We start from the raw sequence: 15376 nt of genomic DNA, 5'->3' as shown, positions 1-15376 counted from the left end.
ACCGCTTCCGCGTTCCCCTCACTGCGCCGGTGACGTCAGCGCCGCCGGGGCATGGCACCGCCCTCTTAAAGGGGAAGCGGTGCCGGGGCGCGCCCGTGTGGGGTGTGGGCGCCGCTGCCAGGAACCGACGGGGGCGGTGAGGGGACTCCAGGGGGCTCCTGCCGCCGGTTGCGGGGCGGAGGGGGCTCCCGCCTACTGGGAATGGGGGGCGGGAGCCGCGTCGCGGGGAGTGGCCGCGGGCGGGCCGGGAGGCGACTGTGAAGCCGTGAGGACGGGCCGGGGGCCGGAGCCGGGGGCCGGAGCCGGGCGTTGTCGGGCGGGCGCGGGTGTGGCACCCAGACAGGTGACGGCGCCACTCGTGTCCCCAGGAGCTGAGGATGGGCGAGCCCGTGACGGCTTCTACGCTCGTCCGCTGCCTGAGCTACGGGCTCGTGAGGCGGCTGGCGGACTACATCGACCCGCAGGAGGGCTGGAGGAGGCTCGCCATGGATATAACAAATCCGTCCGGTGAAGGCAGATACAGCCAGATGCATATAAGGTCCTACATAAAAGTCATGTAACGTAACCTCGTGCGTTACCTGTTTAACATAACTGCCTTGTCCATCCCGTACCGGTGTCCGTCCCGTTTTCCATCCCATTACTGTAACTTGCTGTAATTTGTGTGCTATAAAGGTAAGGTACTTGTATCTTACAGTGCCATTCCCTGAGGGAACTCAAGGTAATTACTCCTAATTGTTCTGTAGCTCAGTTTTTAGACAAGCCCAAGAAAAATTGACTAAGGAAATTAGCCTTAATTACAGCCACAGACATGTATTTTTAGCAATACAGCACTGGCTGTGTTACTGTATCCTACAGACCAGTAAAGACTGACCTCACTGTGCCCAAGAGACTACTGGGCTATAACTCCCAATTCACAGTTCCCAAGAAAATGTCCAACAAATGTTAGTAGACAGGCCTAGGGCTGTCTACAAGTTTAATTAAGAAGTAATGCCTGCAGTATTTTATGAACACCTTTTTGCTTGAAGGGCTTGTGGAAGGAATCCCAAAGGTTTTTCAGAGATTGTGAGGTTTTAAATACTGTATCTATCATTTTGGGTTTCCAGTCTTTTCTAGTGATGTTAAGCATTAAATCTTTGTTTGTCTTTCTGTAATAGTAGTAAATCAGTCAGAATACTAGATCTCAATTTCTGCTTAATGCCCATCTCAAAACATTCAAAATGAAGTGCGAATGGCAAGTGGACAGAAAACACTGAATTATTTTTCCATTTGATCTGGCTCTGATTTACCCACTGTCTCTTGCTGACATTCTCTTGTCTGTTAGTCCCATGTGCCAGTATATTATGTGTCCCAGACAAAGATGCTGAACCCACATATACATGCTTTTACCTTAGTTTTTCCCATATTTTGTAATATTTCCCCCAGATTTTGAATGTTTTTATGGCTTTTTTAGAAGATTAGTGAATTTGTACAGTACATTCAGAATTTTTTTTTTGTGGGGTTTGGTTTGGGTTTTTTGGGCAGTTTTTGTGTTTGGTTTTTTTTTTGTTGTTGTTAATTTGCCTTTAATCTCTTTCTTCAGGTCACTTTTTTTTTAATGTTGGTCTTAATTTATCTTTTAAGGAGATTTGAGGCATTTGTACAAATGGGAAAGAGTCCTACATGTGAGTTGCTTTTTGACTGGGGAACAACGAACTGTACAGTTGCTGATCTTGTGGATCTGCTGCTTAGAAATCAATTCCTAGCACCAGCAAGCCTGTTGCTTCAAGGTAACTATTACTCTTGTACATTTTTGTACTGTGTTCTCAGTTTTCTAAGGTGCTAAAGAGCTTCATAGTAACTAGAAAATCAGAAAGGATTGGGTCAAAATAACCCAAAATGGATGTACTTTCTATTACTTGTAATAACAGTTTAAATGAGTTCCAAGTTTCAGTAGGAGTGCTGGAGTTGACACAGGGTGGCAGAATATAACCTTCTCATGATGTTTACATGTCTCCTAATTTTAAAAGATACTGGCATTAATATTACAAGGTTTTTTTCTGGTTCCTAATGTAGTTAACACTTTTTCTAAATTCCATTTTCAGAACCTGTAAGGATGCCACAAGAAGTTACATTACCTCTTTCTTCACAGGAAACCTTGCCTATGCATGAGAAACAACTACCTGTACAGGAAAAAGAAGCAGCATCTATAAAGCCTGTTTTAGCTCAGGGTACTGAGAAGCAACATTCAGATCCTTCCCACTTAAGTCAAAAAACCAGCAGTTCACAGTCCAGAAACACAGGTAGGCAATTATTTTGCTAGAATTAAGTACTATTTTTTTTTTTTTGTGATCTGTCCTTCACCCCATGTGAAATAAATTATAGCAATGCATAAGAGTGATGACTCTATTCCTATTATTGTGCATTTATGGGAAACAGCATCTTTCACCTTGCCAACAAGTCACCAAACGTGATGGAAGACTTGACTGTTAGTTACATTGCAATTTATTTTGTGCCACACATAATCCTGTTGCCCTTTTCCAATGCTTATTTTATAGACTGTTCAGCATCTTATGTTTTAAAGCTGGATTTTATATGTCAGAAATGACTAAGACTGTTGGAGAAAAGATGACTAAAGTAGGCATTCTAGGAGAGTGTATGATTGATCTATTCCTTCCTAAAGATCCACTTTTGTGTTACTGCCAGAAACATGATGTGGTCTAGGTGTATTTTTTAAATCTAAGGCAGTGTGGCTCTCTCTGTGATATGCAGCATGTTTAATTTCTATTACCTGTATTACAAGTATGAACAAGAAATAGAATCAGAAGTCTGCTACAGTGCTAGTTGTGAAGAAAATTATGCATAGCTAGTTATTTATCTGCCTTTTTTTTTTCTGGTATCTTCATCATGAATCTGGAAGTAGAGCTCCACTGTGTCAGGATTTGTGTGGTATCAAGTTTTTGTTTTAATAGAACCGAAGCAGGAAACTATTCAATATCCTTGTTCCTTAAGTGAAATCAGAGCTTTATGCTAAATATCAAATATGTCTTTCAGATTTCCATAATTTTTTGTTTCATGACTTGGAAAGCATTACAAATAATTTTGATGCCCGACCAGAATCATCTGGAGGTAATAAACTGGGAGAAGGCGGCTTTGGCGTTGTGTTCAAAGGCTACATCAATGGCAGAAATGTGGCTGTCAAGAAGCTCGTTGCTGTGAGTTTCCTGGTTTTTCTTTCATTTTAATGACAGTTTACTTTATAGTATAGACTTATCTTGCTTATTGTGGAAAGTGTAGAATCATATAATTCAAAAAGTGTCACCATGTTAAATATTAGTTGGATTGAGAACCGTATCCTGTAGTCCCATGAATGAGTTGGCACAGTCGTGTGGAACAATTCTCACCTTCTCTGTAGCTCCCTTTGAGTGGCTCGGGCAAGTTGTCAGGAAGAGCAGAGTGCTCTCCCTGCTGAGAAGTGGCACAAGGGAAGGGTTGCTAAGGATGTTTCCATTTCAGATTCATATAGGTAAGATTCACAAGCTAAATAGGTATTGCCATAGAATTTTAGTCTTCATAACCATTGGTCTGTGTGAGTAAGTTAATTTTATAATGAGTATGCAGTGAATGGTAGGTTGGTGACTGTGCTGAAACTGGATCTATTTGTCCAATAATGCTGTGTTCCAAGGAATTAAAAGTCATGTTCTGATACTTCATTTTCGAGCTGAATAAACAGTTAACTTGTTGTTACATGTAACACATCTAAAGAAAGGTTTACAATTCCATTTTTTTTAAATTAACAACTGTGCATTTCAATATGTCCAGTGATATTAACGTCAAAAACTTCCTTTTGTAGATGGTCGATGTTAGTGTTCAGGACTTGAAGCAGCAATTTGAACAAGAAATAAACATGATGGCAAAGTGAGTACAGTCATACAATTTCTGTATTTCTAGGATAACTTAGTGATTTTCATGTTAAGTGAGAATGTTTCTTGTACAGCATGACTTGTTTGTTTTCAAGCATCACCACAGAAACTTGGCTGTGTGCAGTAGAGCTGAAGCAAGTAATTGGGAATCAAGTTCCCTCTGCTTTGTATTTTCCTCAAAAGTTCAGTGTATTTCAGAACATATATGAACAGATTTTTTTCGGTTTTTTATCCTTTGCTTTAGGTGTCAGCATGAAAATCTAGTAGAATTACTTGGTTTCTCAAGTGATGGTGCTCAGCCTTGTTTGGTGTATGAATACATGCCCAATGGTTCATTGCTTGACAGACTTGCTTGTCTGGTAAGTAAAATCTTTTCTAGCTTCCAACTGTCCTTCTTTGCTAAAGTATAAGCATCTGTGGAATGTCTCTAAAACAGTACTGAATTGTAATGGCCAAATGATGTTTTGCTACTTGCTCTTGTGTTTTAGAAGAAAATATGATAACAAGTATTCTTCCAATAACATTTTATTCAAATGGTTTCGATAGATTAAAATCAAATCAGACTGATAATACAATGTCATGTACCAGTACCTGAAGTGGCACAGGAGGCTGGACTTGCTGTGCCTGTGTGAAGCAGTGCAAAGGGTGCTGCAGTACTGTTCACAGTTCTAATGTTGGCATGTTCTCCACTAGTTCTTGAGATTCTGGATTGTGAAATTGCCCTTTGTTCATTGTCGTAATGATAGTGGTTATAACACAGTGCTCATAGTTTACATACCTCTTTCTAAATAAATGGGAATTACATTTTTTTTAAAATTATTATTTTGTGTAAATGCAGTGTTTTATTCTGATTTAATCAAATGGCATATCTTCTAGCCTTGGCTTTTAATAAATAAGTTGCTTTGGTTTGATAAGGCAACTCTGTCTATGAAGGACAGACAGAGTGATACCAATAGTAAGTCAGACTTAAGCTAGTAGATCAGTGTCCATGTTAGTTTGTTGAAGGAGTTCAAAAACTCTGCTTTATACTAAACAGTCCTTTACAAAGAAGAGACAGATTTACAGTATAAATAAAAAAATATAAATCAGAATCTATAAATCAGAAACAACCTTTTTCTGATAAGGTCAAATAGGTGAGGAATGTACTTACTGAATGTTCTTGCTGATAACTTCATTTTGTGACTTCACTGGATGTGTTTTGGGGCATGGACTCTTGCTTATGTCATCTTCTTGTCTAAATTTTGAGCAGGCGAGGGAGGTGGTGGAATGGTGAGATGCTGTAATCCTCTTCTCTCGGCCACTGACAAGATTAAGAAGTGGTTTTGAAATGTAGGTGTCCTCACTTCTAAGGCCTAGTTAGTGACACGAATAAAACTTAAACTCCTGAGAAGTGGTAAATCCAAAGACACTGGAAGAATGACTTCTCATTGTTAGTAAAAGCTGTGGATTGCTTTGAACTATTTGTTTTGGGTTAAAGGCTCTGGTATCAGTGCCAGAGTGAAGTGGAAGGTGTGGTAGATTCTCTGCAGGGCAGCTGATCTTGTAAGGTCGGAGTCGAATATTAACCAAGAACATTTTTTGCAACTGGTGAATTAATCTACGGCAAAATGCAGGCAAAGAACAGAATGTGACAAATGCATGTATATCTGCCCAAGTCAATTAAGAAAGGTATGCTAGTGGTATTTTTAATGATTTACTTGAAAACAACAAATCATAGCAAAAAGTCCATTTTGGGTTATGGGGGTTTTGTAAGTTTTTTGTTTTGGTTTATGTGACTGCATATATATATAATTTTCACTTTTTTACTTGCCTTTCTCTTTTCTTAATCAAGAATGACACTCCACCAATTTCTTGGAATACAAGATGTAAAATTGTTCAAGGTACAGCAAATGGCATCAACTTTTTGCATGAAAATAATCATATTCACAGAGATATTAAAAGGTAAAAGCTGCAGACTATTGCTGGCTGCATTTTCACTTTTTTTCTTTTTTCTTTTTTTCTTTTTTTTTTCTTCCTCATTAAAGTAATTTTAGAGAGAACAAACTTTAAAAAGCATTGCTTCAGTCAAGGGCACAAATCTTTTCTGCAAGTGACATCCATCACCATAATCTTGTCTGTGCCACAAGGCCATGACCAGTACAGACTTCTATAGATAATTAGGAGGCTATTAGAACCATAGAGTTGTTTAAGGTGGAAAAGACCTTGCAAATCATCGAGTTCAGCCATTAACACAGCACTGCCACGTTCACCACTACACCATGTCTCTAAGTGCCACACCTACATGTCTTAAATACCTCCAGGGATGGTGATTCAACCACTTTCCTGGGCAACGTGTTCCAATGCTTGACCGCCCTTTTGTTGAAGAAATTTTTCCTAATATCCAGTCTAAATCTCCCATGGCACAACTTGAGGCCATTTTCTCTTGTCCGAATACTTGTTACGTGGCAGAAGAGACTGACCTCCACTGTGCTAAACTTCCTGTCAGGTAGCTGTAGAGTGATAAGGTCTCCCCTGAGCCTCCTTTTCTCTAGGCTAAACAACCCCAGCTCCCTTAGCCACTGGACAGCTTTCCAGCCATGAGATTTTGCATTGTAATTTGTATTATAAATGTAATTTGTAAAATGTAATGTAAATGGTAATTTGTATCATAATCTGTTACTATCAGATAGTTATTTTAGTGCCGCAAGAACATGCAGAAAGTTCTGTTCATTCACAACTGCTGCTAATGAATAAGCTGCTGTTGGAAAACAATGAATTTTTAAATAGGGAATTTTTCAGATGAAAACCCACGCTTTTTTTTCCTTTTCCTAGAATATTTTTTCAGTGTCTCCTTTGATTTACTCCTAGTTTTTATGAAGACAGTGAAATTGCTTCAGTCAGGTTTATGAAGTTCAGAATTCTTCAATGATAATGTTCACTGTTTGTTATACTAGAATTTTTTTCTAGGGGGTATCAGAGCTCAGAAAAGGGACCGTTTTGTTGTAGAGTTTGGTTGTGTTTTCTGGTTGGTTTTTTTTGGTTGGTTTTTTTGGTGAGGTTTTTTTAGGGGGTGAAGGGGTGGTTGTCTGCTTGTTTGTTTCCCCTTTCATGCTACAGTTCATTGTATAGGTTTTTTTAAAAATTAGTCCAAGTCTTTGAAGAAAAGCCCCAAATGCCTTACTCCTTTTGAGGGTTAAGAAGCAGCAGCTGACGACTGATTGAGTGTCATGGATGAATGTTTCAATAGCTTTCTGGCTTCTGGCACCTCTGCTAAATATAGGCATCTTCAGTTTTGGGACCTTGCAGCTTTGTGAGTAACAAGCCTTTTCTTCAGCTGCCTCATGTGTGTGCTTGCTGCATTGACAATGTTTCTTCTTTCTTCCCTGCTTAAGCCTCTGGAGAAGTGTAATGACTGGAAGGGGTGCTCTTTTTTACCCTACGCTACTTCTGCTCTTCTAACTGCTGTGAGTTGATCATATTACAGAATTGGGTTTTGTTTTTTGTTTGGATTCCATTTTGCAAATTGTGGTGTGAATAGTTCAGTAAATTCGATTGGTGTTATTAATAGTGCTGCCACTTACAGGTAAAACTTAAATGAAGAGACATCTAAGATTAACTTCAGTCTGTATTTTGCTGTGACATGTAGAGACCACTCATAACCACACAGGCACTAGAACAGCTTCTCTAGGCTAGAGGGTACATGATTGAATGGGTGTTCTCACAGTTGTTCATAGGTTTTTTTTCACTTGGTTATGCCAAAGGAATAGTTCGTTTCTCTCTTGAAGCTTGACAATTGCAGAAAAACTTGCTTCTGTTGTGCTCTTTGTGATGTATCCAAAAATGACCACTCTTGGACTTGACTCAACTTGAAAAGAAGCTCAGATTTCTTCTTTTTGGAAGCTGAGCTTTAAATATGAAACCAGCTGGTGGATGATGCCTTGACTAGTGTTTGGCCTTTTGTAGTGGTCTTATATTTAGCATTATTTACAGCAGTTCTAACACCAAGTGATCTGTTCTAACTTACAGCTGTGTTAATTTTGTTAAGGCTTGGTGAGCAAGGGGAAGTTAGAAATATAAGTTTTTAGTAAGCGTTATGTATTGTATCAGGCTACGTGGTTTTCTTACAGTTCCATTAAGGGGATCAGAAAATGAGGATTACAGAAATATTAAGTGACTTTAAAATGGTTCCAAGTGCTACAAGTTTAAAACCCAGTAGATTTATGCTGTAATTCATCCCACTGAGTATTTTATGAAAGCCTTAAGGTCTCTGAGGTGAGCCTTGTTTGTCAGGATTGGTTTTTTTTATGGAAAGGAAAAGCTGGAGATCAAGTGGAAACACAACACATATATTATTCTAGCGGTAATAAGTGTTCTGGTTTTCTTCCAAGGCAAGAATAAGAGTATTAGTATTCCTCTGGCACGTGAATTTGTAATGGTTAACATAGTATTAGATAATAGGTGTAAAAAACTGCTTTTGTTAGTTCTGAGCAGAGATTTAGACTATAAGAATCATGCTGTGATCCAGTACAAGTTGATCAGAGCTAAGTGTTCTCTATTGTCCTTCTTAAAGCCAAAACATAAGTGCAACATATTGGTCTCTTATAAGAAAGTGGGGGTTTTTATGTGTGAATGTGTGCACACACAATAAAAAATATGGATGGATCTTGACCGTCAGTTCTTGATTTACTTAGAGAAATCGATTTTGAAATTGAGCAATTTCTAACAAAACTACTCATACATAATTTGCTATATGAATTATGTATAAATAGCTTTCAAGGCAGTCAAAATAGCAGGTTTGCATTTGGTTACTAAAGAGATATTAGTCTGTTACAAAACGTAATTATTGTACTGGTTTGGAAAATTCTCTTATCTTTTTTTTCCCCTCCCTTCTCCCCCAGTGCAAATATCTTATTAACTGATACATACATACCCAAAATTTCTGACTTTGGCCTTGCAAGAGCATCTGTAACATTCACACAGACAATCATGACTGAAAGAATTGTTGGAACAGCAGCCTATATGGCACCTGAAGCTCTGCGAGGAGAGATAACACCTAAATCTGATATCTTCAGTTTTGGAGTAGTAAGTAGAATGTGGAAAGCAGTATATGACTTTTTTTGTAAATTATAAAAGCGAACAAAATCAAGAATATCTGAAATTAAAAAATCTACTCTGAGCTATACTTCTCCTTTTTTCCCAATAGATGTTTTCTTAAGATAGTGTTTCTAAACTTTGATTGTTTTAAAATCATTTGAATGTGTTGATTTTTCTATGTGAAAGACCAGAGTAAAATAATATTCCAAGTTGTTGCTAAATGTAGTTTGAAGTGATGTGGAACATTGTTTCTGCTTGCCTAGTATTGCACGAAAGTGTAACTCAGGCTGAAAAAGAAAATCAAGAAAATGGTTGAAATTAATGTGTTTTACTATATTTCAGCACCAGAAGTACAATGTCCACGTGGGATTTGCCTTAGACTTGAGTACAAAAAAGACATGAACTTAATATTTGGCAGATTAATGAATCCATTACATGAATTAATGGATATCCATAAGATAACGAATCCAATAGATCCAAGAGCCTAATGACTCTTGACCACTTCCTTCATGGCATTTAGTTTCATGAGAAGATAGGCCAGACACTGTCTGAATAGTTTGGAAATCCTTTTGCCTTGCTTTGAAGGAACATCATATAGAGTGAGAAAAACTTGCATTGAAATTCGTAAGCCACACTGCTAATAACGGTCATTAAAAATAAAGGTAGCAACATCAATTAATTATATAGATGACTGTATCTTTGGACAAATACAGATCCTGGGAGCATTTGTTTGAAAGTCTGAGGGTCATGCTACTTCTTGCAAATGGTATATGTGCTGAGGATTATTCTATGCTTCATTTTCTCTTCGGCTTTTTTTTCCTCCTAGGTCTTACTGGAAATAATAACGGGTCTTCCTCCAGTAGATGAAAACCGAGAGCCACAGTTACTGGTATGTTCTTTTTGCCTTCTCCTCCCCTCCTCCTGCTCCAGAATTACTTTATGTGAAATCAGTCAGTTAACAGGTTCTGAGACAATCAAATTAGTCATCAAAATATGTAGTTGTGAAAACAGCACTTATGTCAATAAGATGTTTGTCTTAGAGGTGAGTCTGAAACTTTTATCTCTTAGCTGGTAGATTGTTCACCCCTCAAGGCTGTCATCTTCCAAGTTGGTACTGGAATTCTTTGGTTTGGTACTGGTTCTTATTGTAATACCATTGTGCTTTATTAGCCTACTCTCAGATACCTTGATAATTCCTCATTCCCTGGAACATTTTGAACTATTCACCTCAGTTGTTTCTTTATGGTTCTATATCAGTTTTCACCTTCTTCAGTTTTATTAATAATTTGCAAATACTTTGTGTTTTTAACCCTAATTAGTGAAGTTTGAAATGTAAGGGCTTTTTTGCAGACTGATGGGTGGGTTGAATTTCCTCTTCTTTTTTACTACTTAGGAAACTAATGTCTCAGCTCACTCTCTTGAATTAAAAATCTTACAAGGCTCTTCATAATTTAGTCTTTTATGTAGTTTAAAATTATGTTCTGAACTCTTTAATCCAAGGTTTTCCTAAAATACTTTTTACATAAAGATTAATTTATTTACTAAGTTTGAAATAGCATTGAGGTCTGGATTTGTATGTTCCATACTGTTTGATAGCAGATCACTTTCTTCCACAGCTTTAGGAATACCTGTGTATTATTAATAGATTTTTTTGTCTTTCTAAGCTATATCTTTGGGAGTAGCATAATAGTTATCCTGTTGAGCTTGTAAAGACCTTGGAGAACTCAGTTTTTTTGAAGCAGGCTTTTTCAGAGATAGGATCTAAAAAGGAATATGGAGTATGATTTGACTAGTACAGTTTATCTTTGTGAAGTACTTCTGGCAGCATAAAGAGAATGGTCAGTGTAAGATCATATGGCATCCCCAGCTTTGAAAATTTTGAGGTAGTTGAATGTTGGTCAGCAATTTCAGACTGACCCATAGAGGAAGGCACGACCTCCCTCTACTCGTTGCCTCTTACTTCTTACTGTTCAAGGAAGTGCAAATGAAGTATGTGTTACTACAGATACCACATTTCAAGTGTGTTGGAACCGGAGACTTTTGGACTAAACCTGTGAGATTTAAAATTTTATTTCAGTCTAGAAGTTTCCTTTCAGAATAGCTACAGCAGCCACTGAGACTAGAAACAGAAGGCATTAGAGAAAGAAGCTTTATAAAAGTGACAAAAAAGGAAAAATTATACAAACTTAAGCTTTCATATTTGTGGGTAAAGATAAATAGTTTATGTTGATCATGCTTTGCTTAAAAAACAGCCAACACTAGGAAACTGAGCCTTGAAGTGGGAAAAAATTAAACCTGTATAATGCAGCTTAAAGAAAATTGCTTTATGATGTTAATTAAAATAATGTACAATAAAATAAGTAATAAATAAAAATTTATAGTTCATTTATATTTTTAAGGGCTGTTCAGATCCATACAATGTTATCTGCTCATTGCTTCAAACTCTCTTGTAGTTAAGTATAAAAGATGAAATTGAGGATGAGGAAGCAACTATTGAGGATTATGTTGATGAAAAGATGAGTGACTGGGATGTACCTTCAGTTCATAAAATGTATTCAATTGCTGATCGGTGTCTGAATGACAAAAAAAACAGAAGGCCAGACATTAAGATGGTATGTAGTCTTTCAGATAAATGGCTTTTTTTGAGTGTGTGTGTTGTGTGTCCTCACGTGTGGTTACAGTATCAGTCATTTATATTTCTGTCTGTTCTCTTGCAGATCCAACAGCATCTCCAAGAGATTAAAACTTGACATGTGTTTCTTCTGATACACAAATGTTTTTGTAATGGAGTAGACACCAGTAGCAAATATTTAATTAGCAATTAATGTGGCATTATCAGTTTTTCTGCTTTCCAGAACTTTCTGGACACAAGTAATATTGTGCTGTTGGCCTGTCCTCTTTTGGTTAACTGAGCAGCCCTTTCACATATCCTTAGCCACTGGGCCCTTCACATGAGAACTTCTTCTGTGTTAACAAATTGCATCATCTTCTCCACAGCTTTTTAAATGCACTTCCATATTGGAATCGATTTGATTCTTTTTATTTCCAAGTTTCAAGTGTGTCTTCTACAAAGGGCAGACTTTGTAACAGGGCAGAATGTTTTTCTCTGCAAATTGCTTTCTTGATCAGGTGTACTAGACGTTCTTCTACTGAAGACAAAACCATATAATAGCTATAAATGGGGCTTAGTGTTGTCTTTTTGGGAAAAGACAATAGCATTACCCATTTAGAACAAACTTCTATTTAGGATTTTAGCTTGAGAGTCCATATGAGCATGAATGGTCTGGTAGTGTTAGTGAATGTGACTGTATTTCAAAAAGTCTTCTTGGCATTAGTATTTAGTCAAATAAATACTGCAAGACATTTTCTAGGTTGTTTTTTGATATCAGTGATTCCTGAGCAAAATAATAATCTTGCAGTGCAAATGTATTTGCACTTGCAAATGCTTTCTTACAGTGAACTCTGTGATGACAAACCATTCCATTTTTATTCATAGGAAGACTCTTAGCTACTTTGACTATTTTAGGAGAGGATTGAGTATTTTAGTACTTTAGGAGAGGATTCCCCATGGATTATAAAAACAGTTGATTTCTTTTGTTAAAGTGGTTGGAATTACGCTGTTAAGACCAATTCTGCATTTTCCTTAGTAACATTAATAAGCTATTTTTAATATACATATGTACACATATTAATTAAATATTAAAATACACTTCTAAAAATGTAACATGGAAAGCTTTTTAAAATAGGAGCATGGACAGATCAAAGCAGACTAAAAATGGAATGAAAGTGTCTAGTAAGATTCCAGATTCTTTGGACCAAATATGAAAATGCTACAATTGAAATAAAAGATAGTATTTTATATAAACCCATTTTGCACCTCATGGACTTTCTTGAGAGCTCAGGGATAGGAAAATAGTCTGGCCTACAATTAAATTTGAAATTCCATGATTATCAAAGAGGTGACTGTATTCAGGGATATATATCTCTTTGTAGAAAGCATTTGATTTCTAATGTATTTATATAATGAGATTTCTGGCTATTAACTCATTTTGTATTGCCTTTTCAAACTGATATCTTCATGTGGAAAAAGGGATCCACCTAAACTGCTTCTAGCATTATTGAGTATACATTGTAAAAAGCTGTTAACATAAATAAAAACTCTGCATTATCACTGGAGATGATTCTTTCTGCTATTAAAACTTTTGAGCCTTGGAAATAATCATCATATTCTGTTGCTTGCATTTCTGTTAATAACATTATGCTAACCTCACTTAATGGAATAAAGCTGTACAGCTCTGAACCAGGGCTTGTGGAGAAAAAAGCTGCTATAAAGGTAAATCACAGTAAAATCTGAAGGCATTTTTCAGTTTTAAACATCTCTAGCTGTTATGTGAAGGTTTTTTATTAGATCATGTCTGCTTTTACTATTCCCTGGAGCTGCAGTACCTCTGTAGTGTTGTCCTGAAATGTGTTTGCTGTAGTAACTCCCCGGTCAGCTCTGTTCACCTCTGGTGTGGTAGAACGTTTTTGTTCATGCACCAATTGATATTCTTGACTATTAGGAAAATCTCAGCTGCAAGCATGTGAGTTCCTGTTCTGTCATACTAGACCATGACTATTTGCAGTGCTGCTCTCAGCAGCGAGGTTTTGGCAGTAGTTTTCCTTCCTTCACTGAAAATGAAGCATGTCAGCTACCATTTCATACAATTAAAAAAAAAAGTTTTGAACTTGTTGAATATTATTCTAGTGAGGATTGAAAATGTGAGGTGTTAATTAGGTAAAACTAGTTAACTTATGTGGCAACTGTATTTTGTTTTAAATACATATGGGGCAAGGAGAAGGAACTTCCCTTTCCCACCTCAGGTTTTTTTTTTGAGGTCTTCATACAGTAAAGCCAGCACCTATAGACACAAACGGGATAAGAGTAGTCAACTTCTGTTTCCTTTGTTCCCTGCACAAACATTAAATTATCCTAGAATCCATAATTCTTTGTGTTAACTACTGTAGTAAAGTTTTCTAGGACACAAATCAGTAACTTAAGTCATTCAAGCTATTTGTGAGTAATGGGATGATCTAGTTTCATAGAACTGGAGGTGAGAGAAGTTGGGTACAGTTCCTGGTGGGTGAAGACAGCTCCACATGGGAGGTGTTCTTGGGAGAGAGGGAGGGCTAATATGGCTGGCCTATATCCTTTCTCAGCAGGGAAGTGCCATGGAGGGATTGGAAGATCACTGTCCTTGGTGAAATAGCCAACCTTTTGCATGTTAAGGATCTGGAGAACAGTAACATAAAATGAGTTAGTCACCTCTAGAAGGACGTATGAATGAATGAAAAAAAGCAAGAGTGATTTATTGGAATTCCAGGTAAGACTTTAGAAAACAATAGCAAGATGAAAGCAAATGCTAAGGATCCTAAGAAAGTTGCCTTTTTTAAATAGAACCTGGTAGGAAGGGCAACAGTTCTCCCCTTAGTTAGAGCAGGAGGTAACAGAATGGCTGTTGTCAGCCAGACCAGAGTTGTGTGCACAGCCCTAGGGCCAGAACGTGAGCCATTAGTGGCTGCTGAGGAACAAAAGCAAGGACAGGATACTGCAAAGACAGATACTGCACTGGAATATTATGGCTTTAGACAATTTGCAGCTCAGTAACTCCAAAAAGGAAGCGAAGTCTTTGTTAGTTAAGACTATTACATTTTCTTTGATCAGTTTGTCCAGTTGCCTTTTGAGCCAACACACCTTTTACCAGACATAGTGCTTCATATTACTAACGTGGCAAGTGCCTCATCTTCATACTTGGGTGGGCCAGCTGGGAGTTTATTTACCACCCACTGACCAAAAGGCAAATAAAGCTGCTTCTGTTTCTCCTGGTCACATAGAGGCCTAGCCTCTTCCTTCCTCTTGCCTGGTACCTGCTCCTCTTACAGCTCCGGTTCTATACAGCATTTTGCATTATTATTAAAATTATCTCTGAAATCCTAGTTCAGCACTTCTTCAAATGTCCTTCTTTCAATTGCAAAATTGCTGTTTCACAGATTTCTCCATGGGGATGTGTTGGCAGGATAGTTAAAAGCCAAACCACTAGATGTTCTTTTAAGCTTGAATTTTCAGGACAATAGGAGGTCTTCAAATTATTTTCAGTTTAGACAAAAATTAATGGAACAACATAATTTGAGCAGTTTCATTATAGTAGCTCATGCTGAGCAAGTAACAACAGATAGAACTGTTAAATCACCACTTAACTACTTCAGCATTTTAAAAGGACAGAAGAACTTTTTGAAGGGGCTTATTACTGAAAGCAAGAAAACCTCAAGTGATGAACACACTTGAATACTGCTGTGGAGCCCTCTGTGCTGCTTCCATAAGGCAACGGGAAAGTATCTGTTTCTTACATGGTGATTTTTCTCCA

General features: G+C 37.6%; 1 protein-coding gene across 2 annotated transcripts; it reads left to right on the top strand.

Annotated features, from left to right (window-relative positions):
- Window positions 1-51: 51 nt before the first annotated feature.
- Window positions 52-13191, top strand: IRAK4 (interleukin 1 receptor associated kinase 4). 2 transcript variants are annotated; one of them, XM_051795537.1, is made up of 12 exons: window positions 52-136; window positions 369-538; window positions 1621-1766; window positions 2082-2279; window positions 3031-3191; window positions 3830-3894; window positions 4144-4258; window positions 5731-5840; window positions 8777-8960; window positions 9799-9861; window positions 11426-11584; window positions 11690-13191. In XM_051795537.1, the coding sequence occupies exons 2-12, from the start codon at window positions 378-380 to the stop codon at window positions 11720-11722; spliced, it is 1395 nt and encodes a 464-aa protein (XP_051651497.1). In that variant the 5' UTR covers window positions 52-136; window positions 369-377; the 3' UTR covers window positions 11723-13191. The 2 variants fall into 2 exon arrangements, with proteins under 2 accessions (XP_051651497.1, XP_051651498.1); XM_051795538.1 differs by lacking the exons at window positions 52-136; window positions 369-538 and having other exon boundaries at window positions 1640-1766; window positions 2129-2279.
- Window positions 13192-15376: the final 2185 nt, after the last annotated feature.

Source organism: Manacus candei, unplaced genomic scaffold, assembly GCF_025592945.1.
Source record: "Manacus candei isolate 608988 ecotype Guabito, Panama unplaced genomic scaffold, ASM2559294v1 h1tg000043l, whole genome shotgun sequence".
NCBI classification, from domain to species: domain Eukaryota; kingdom Metazoa; phylum Chordata; class Aves; order Passeriformes; family Pipridae; genus Manacus; species Manacus candei.
This window is presented reverse-complemented; position numbering and strand designations above follow the sequence as displayed.